This window comes from Acanthopagrus latus, chromosome 5, assembly GCF_904848185.1.
Source record: "Acanthopagrus latus isolate v.2019 chromosome 5, fAcaLat1.1, whole genome shotgun sequence".
Taxonomy (NCBI): Eukaryota; Metazoa; Chordata; class Actinopteri; order Spariformes; family Sparidae; genus Acanthopagrus; species Acanthopagrus latus.
Genome location: NC_051043.1, coordinates 5869887 through 5875372, shown reverse-complemented (window position 1 = coordinate 5875372; position 5486 = coordinate 5869887). Strand labels below are relative to the sequence as shown.

The window sequence follows — 5486 nt, the reverse complement described above, 5'->3', positions numbered from 1 at the left end:
TGTGATTTCCCCGCTCACCTCATTCACTATTTCCGAGAAGACTTCTGCATCTGCATTCAGATGCCTCCCACCCCCCTTCTCTCCGTCCACCCCGCCCTGCGCCAACAACAACCGCTCTAACTGCAACCTCTTGTCAGCAGGGACAAATATTGACTTGTTCGGTGGCCCGACTCCTGCCAGGATGAGAGCCCCACTTCCCCCCTCCCGCTGCTGCCGCTGCCATCCTCTAAACGGTGATTAAGTCCAACAGAGCTCATTACTGTCAAATCAAAGGATGCCTCAGAAGAGTCACTCGTTGGTGATGACCCTATTATTCAGGGAACATGCATGGTTTGGTTGGCTTTGCCTCCTGTAGATAGACAGACCTGTCTGTGACATTGTTTTACACGAGTTGTAGATACTTTAAAATCGGCGTAACTTCCCTATTTAATTTAAAAACACTCTGGACGGTGCTACCTGTGACCCACAGGTGTGTGTCATCAGACAACTAAACATCTCATAGGTGTCACCGCCGAGTACTGAATACACACTTTCAGGATGACGGTTACTTTGCATAATCCGGTTACAGTCTGGATACTGCCTGTGAATCAATAGAGATTAGAGATCTATTAGTCTGAAGGTGCAAACCAAATGCAGGGCATTCATAACAAAGGTTCAGCCCTCTGGGGGTACTTAACACTGAAATAACAGGAAGGCGTAATGAAACTGACGTGAAACTACAGGCTTAATGAAAACAGTTTCAATCTCAAAGGACCTCTTTTGTGAAACTGTTTAAAGTCAGTGTTAGAGTTGCCTTTACTTTCTCCTCTGAACAAAAGACTCTAAGAGGTCTGGTTCATAGATCTTTAATACAGTAGTTAGTTACAGTGATGTCAAAAAAAAAAAACAAACAAAAAAAAGAAACATAATGCATCAAACTGGAACATTTATTTACAGAGTTCCTTTGTCCCCTTTAGTGCCGTGACTACACTGCGAAACCCCTCCACCCCTCCACCCCGCCCCGCTCCTGCTCCCCAACAACATTTGTCAACTGCCATCTGCCTGTCTGCCCCCGTCTCCTCTCCACAAACTATATAATTAAGCTGCAACACCTTTTCTCCTCTTACGTCCCCCCCCCCGCCTCACCTCCTTCTCCTGCAGACTTCTTCCACCCTCACAAACAAGCTTTAAAGAGGACACTGCTCCGTTTGATTTCCCTGCACACACATTTTCTTCAACAAGTGCTTCTAAAACAAAACAAAATGCTATGGTATGAAAATACTGTACAGCTTTATGTTTCATCCAGTGTAAACAGATTTCCACATCAATTGATTTACAGTTCCAAACGCCACATGAAAAAATGACAACTTTTGCAGAGCAGGACAAAAATAAACTTTCTTTCTCTGAGAATTTGAGGAACGACGTAGCTGAGGAGCTCAGCCAGCTGGCTCCAGCTTCAAGTCCACACAACATACGGAGCATCCACCTCTGGGAGGAACACATTATGGATTTCATGACTGTGAGCAGTGACAAGTTCATCTTCTCATCTTACCAGCTTTGAACAATGGACAGGTAAAGTCTTTTTTTTTTTCTTTTCTTTTTACAAGTGTTCCAGAAGTTGGAGCTGGGACCTGCCTGCAGCCCCACGCCAACTTTCCCTTTACTCTCTTTTACACCTTGGTGGCCAGAGACTGAACCTCTGACTTCTGAGTCTGGGCGCTGAGCGTGGACGACATGGAGCTCATCTGGCCGTGCATAGCCTTCTTCAGGTTGAGCAGGCACAGACACTGGGAGCGAAAGCGCAGGTCGAAGAAGGCGTACAAAAATGGGTTGAGGCAGCTGTTGACGTAGGCCAGGCAGGTGGCGTAAGGGTGAGCCAGCAGCAGGAAGCGCAGGAAGCCGCAGGAGCTCGGCGCCAGGTTCAGGTAGGAGAGGGCGTCCATGCTCTTAAGGACGTGGAAGGGCGTCCAGCAGATGGCAAACACCACCACCAGTGTGGTGATGATCTTCAGCAGACGCTTTTTCTTCTGGTCCTCCTTGCGCAGGTTGTTGAAGTGGCGCGTGACGGTGCAGCCGATGAAGCAGTAGAAGATGGTCATGGCCAGGAAAGGAAGGAGGAAGCCCAAAGCAGAGGAGGAGAGGCTGAGCCCCGCGATCCAGAGGTACTCATGCCTCCTGTTCCTCGTCACCAGGCTGAAGTCCATGGCGCACGTGGTCCTGTTGCTGTTTTGGTCGTTCACTGTAGTGCGGAAGAGCAGCGTGGGAATAGCCAGCAGGCCGGAGAGGAACCAAATGGCACCCAGGGAGGCCAGCATGGTGCCCCTGGAGCGCAGCCTGCTGCTGGACAGAGAGTGAACGATGGCCAGGTAGCGGTCAAAGCTGAGGCAGGTGAGGCAGAAAACACTGGCGTACATGTTGACCAGAACAACATAGCTGCTAATCTTGCACAGAGCCACACCGAAGGGCCAGTGGTAGCCCAGCGCTGTGTACACGGCCCACAGAGGTAGGGTCACAACAAAGGTGAGGTCAGCAAGAGCCAGGTTCCCTATGTAGACATCCGCGGCCCGGCGTTTCGATTTGGACCTCCAGACGGTGAAGATGACCACGCCGTTCCCTGACAGGCCCAGGATGAAGATGAGCATGTAGAGCACCGGGATGAGGGAGTAGGAGGGCTCCCACTCTGAGAAGTCACAGTCAGTCTCATTGTCATCATAATAGTCATAGTTGTCAACATATTCCCCCGTGGTGGCCTCCATGCTGCGGTGTAGAAAAAAAAAAATCCTTTGTGTTCAGAAAGAGTCCTGTACAGTTCCAAGTCCTCTGAGGTGACTCAAGCCAGAGAGTCACACGAGCCGGAGAGTTTCTGCTGAGTCGACCGCTGGTGGGAGCAGGAGTGGGCAGATTGTGTGTGAGAGTGACTGACTGTTGGCGCTGTCTGCCTTTTTAAACTCGGCCCTCCACACCCCTCTGGTTCCCTCCCAGGACGACCCCCTCCTCCCCCTCCTCCTCCTCCTCCTTTCCCCCAGTAAAACATCTCTCAGCCCTCCCCCCTTCCACTCCTCTCTCTCACCTCTTCTGCCGGAGCCCTTCCCTCTCTGCCTGCAGGACGAGTACCCCCCTCTTTTGAGGCAAGACAGGTCAAATCCTTCATTACAAATCATATATTTTTTTTATACTTGGCAAAATGAATATCCAACATTCATGAATCAGAGTAAAAGCCACATTCAGTTACAGCTTAGAAACTTGTAGCCAGCACAAGATCCCACACTGAGGTCTGATTTTAGGGAACAAGTTGCATCTGAGAAGAAAAATCACCAGTCAGTCATTTTTGTAGACATTTCATTTCGTACTGAAGATCTTAAGACTTAATTATCAACACTGTAATCATCAGCAAGTTCTAATAATAGCAACAAATAATGTCATCGAACAGTTGAGTGAATCATCTTTGCCAATTACTGATGTGGGCAGTGTGGACAGGCCTGTTTGTCAGGTCGCAGCAGCCTGCTCCACTCTCCCTTTTTTCCTTATCAAATCCTTAAATCAGGATGAAAACTTTTTAGCTTGGCAGCAAAATTGTCAGAAAAGGTGGATTATCCACCGTGTGCGGACACGTCTGGACATCTCGGCACGGCGCGATTTACATCACAATCGCAATTAAACTGCCGCTTGAAAATGCGAATTGTCTCATGCGTCACACTAGAGTACAGGACTGGTGGAAAGTGAATGTGTGACATTTTCTCCGCATTCTGTAGTTTTCCAGAGAATGCTGAATTCAAACTCAGCATTCTCACTATTAGACTTCTGACTTCTTCTGACTTGCTCATCAAAGGTCAAGATGATTCATACATCAACTTTTCTTATAAATAGGACCTTTAAACTCAGAATGATTTAAACACATGATTATGTCTCTTTTCCTCTTAAATCTGTCTTTTGACTCAAAGTGCTGACTTTTAATTTTTAACTTGAAAAGAAGAAGTCGTCAAAGCAAATTCCTTTTTACACTGGTCGCAATCCTCTTCCATACACCATGTCGCTCCTTTGAGCTTAATGATAATGAAATGAACTGAAAGTGAAGAAGTTTTCTGAGAGCACCAGGAATATTACAAGTTTAAAATGACTTTTCCTTGAAATGACAGAATAATTAGATCGACTGCGAATTGCAAACTGTTTGAAGATTAGATTAAAAGTCAGTGGGCAGCAGCTCAGCCGAAGTGTGAATTCAATTCTCAAGTCTGGGGATTCATTTGAATGAGAATGGGACGAGCAAACACACAAACAAAAGGAAACCTCACGTTGACACCATCAATGTCTTTTTCTAAACCCTTTTCATCCAGCCTTTTGGTTCAAACGTGTTCATTTAACTGCTGATTGCGTCATAGCAGGAGTCAATCCAGTGCATCTTACAGGGGATGAAATTATATTTGGAAACTGCTCCATCTGATGTTTGTTTTGGAATTTAAAAAATGTTTTACAGGTTTACATGAGAGTACATTTGGCTGCATTAACTTAAACCTAATGGAAAAAAATAAATGTTTAGGCATTTGTTAAACCCAACCTAAAGGTGTGAAGTTCACACTTTGTTACAGTCTCAGGGTCCAGATGAATTGCACACAAAAGCAAAATAAAATGATTCTGATGATAAAGAAAAAAGTATATAATATCAAGGTCTCACAAAGTGACATCTGTACCAGTGTCTCCACAACTGAGATTTGGTGAGTGTACTAAACTTTATGTCATGTAAAACCACGATGAATACATTTTCAGAGACATTTAAGGATAAATTCACCCCAAAATTTGAATTCCCTCTTTGTCTCCTACTGCCCCTCATGGTGATGGACAACTGGGTGATGTTTTGTAGTCCACAAAACATTTCTGGAGCTTCATGGCAAAACAGCATTGCAGCATTCTCCTAAACAAGTGAAGTAGATGGGGATTTGTTTTAAAATGTATAAAATGACCCAAAGCCTAAAGCCTTTATCTTACTTATTTATTTAATGTTTAATTGTGGACAAGTATGTAGCCTAAACTGATGTCACACATCGCAGCATATACAGCCTGAGCTTATATACAATGCCCAAGAAAAATAAAGAACAACATAAAACACAGACTGTAACACAATACGCTGAAATAGTGTAAAACGAGGGGCACCAGATCATTTATGACTGCACAACAGATCTGTGTTCAAAAACTCTTCAATCCTGAGTTTAAATTGATAGACAAGTCTCTAGCTATTTTAGTTGTTTAGGTGACAGATACAACACTGGTTTGCTGTGAAGCTCCATTTATGCTTTGTGAGCTACAAAACTTCACATGACTTTCCATCAGCATGTGGGTGAGAAGATAATGCCCAAATTTTCATTTTTGGATGAACTGTTCCTTTAAGATCGCAAATACATTCATACATGAGATTTTACATGAAGTTTTGACCCTGGCAGCCACAAAAAAGGCACTTGCACTATCCCATCTCGGATAGTCTCAAAGTGACAGTTGTGAAAAGAGTCAATTTC

General features: G+C 44.9%; 1 protein-coding gene across 1 annotated transcript; it reads right to left on the bottom strand.

Moving 5' to 3' along the window:
• Positions 1 to 574: 574 nt before the first annotated feature.
• On the bottom strand, positions 575 to 2874 carry aplnra (apelin receptor a). The gene has a single exon (XM_037098333.1). It carries the CDS (start codon positions 2733 to 2735, stop codon positions 1650 to 1652), a length of 1086 nt encoding a protein of 361 aa, XP_036954228.1. The 5' UTR covers positions 2736 to 2874; the 3' UTR covers positions 575 to 1649.
• Between the last annotated feature and the right edge of the window lie 2612 nt (positions 2875 to 5486).

Excerpts from the sequence above, each read along its gene's own strand:
- aplnra (XM_037098333.1), bottom strand. The coding sequence starts at position 2,735 with ATGGAGGCCACCACGGGGGAATATGTTGACAACTATGACTATTATGAT.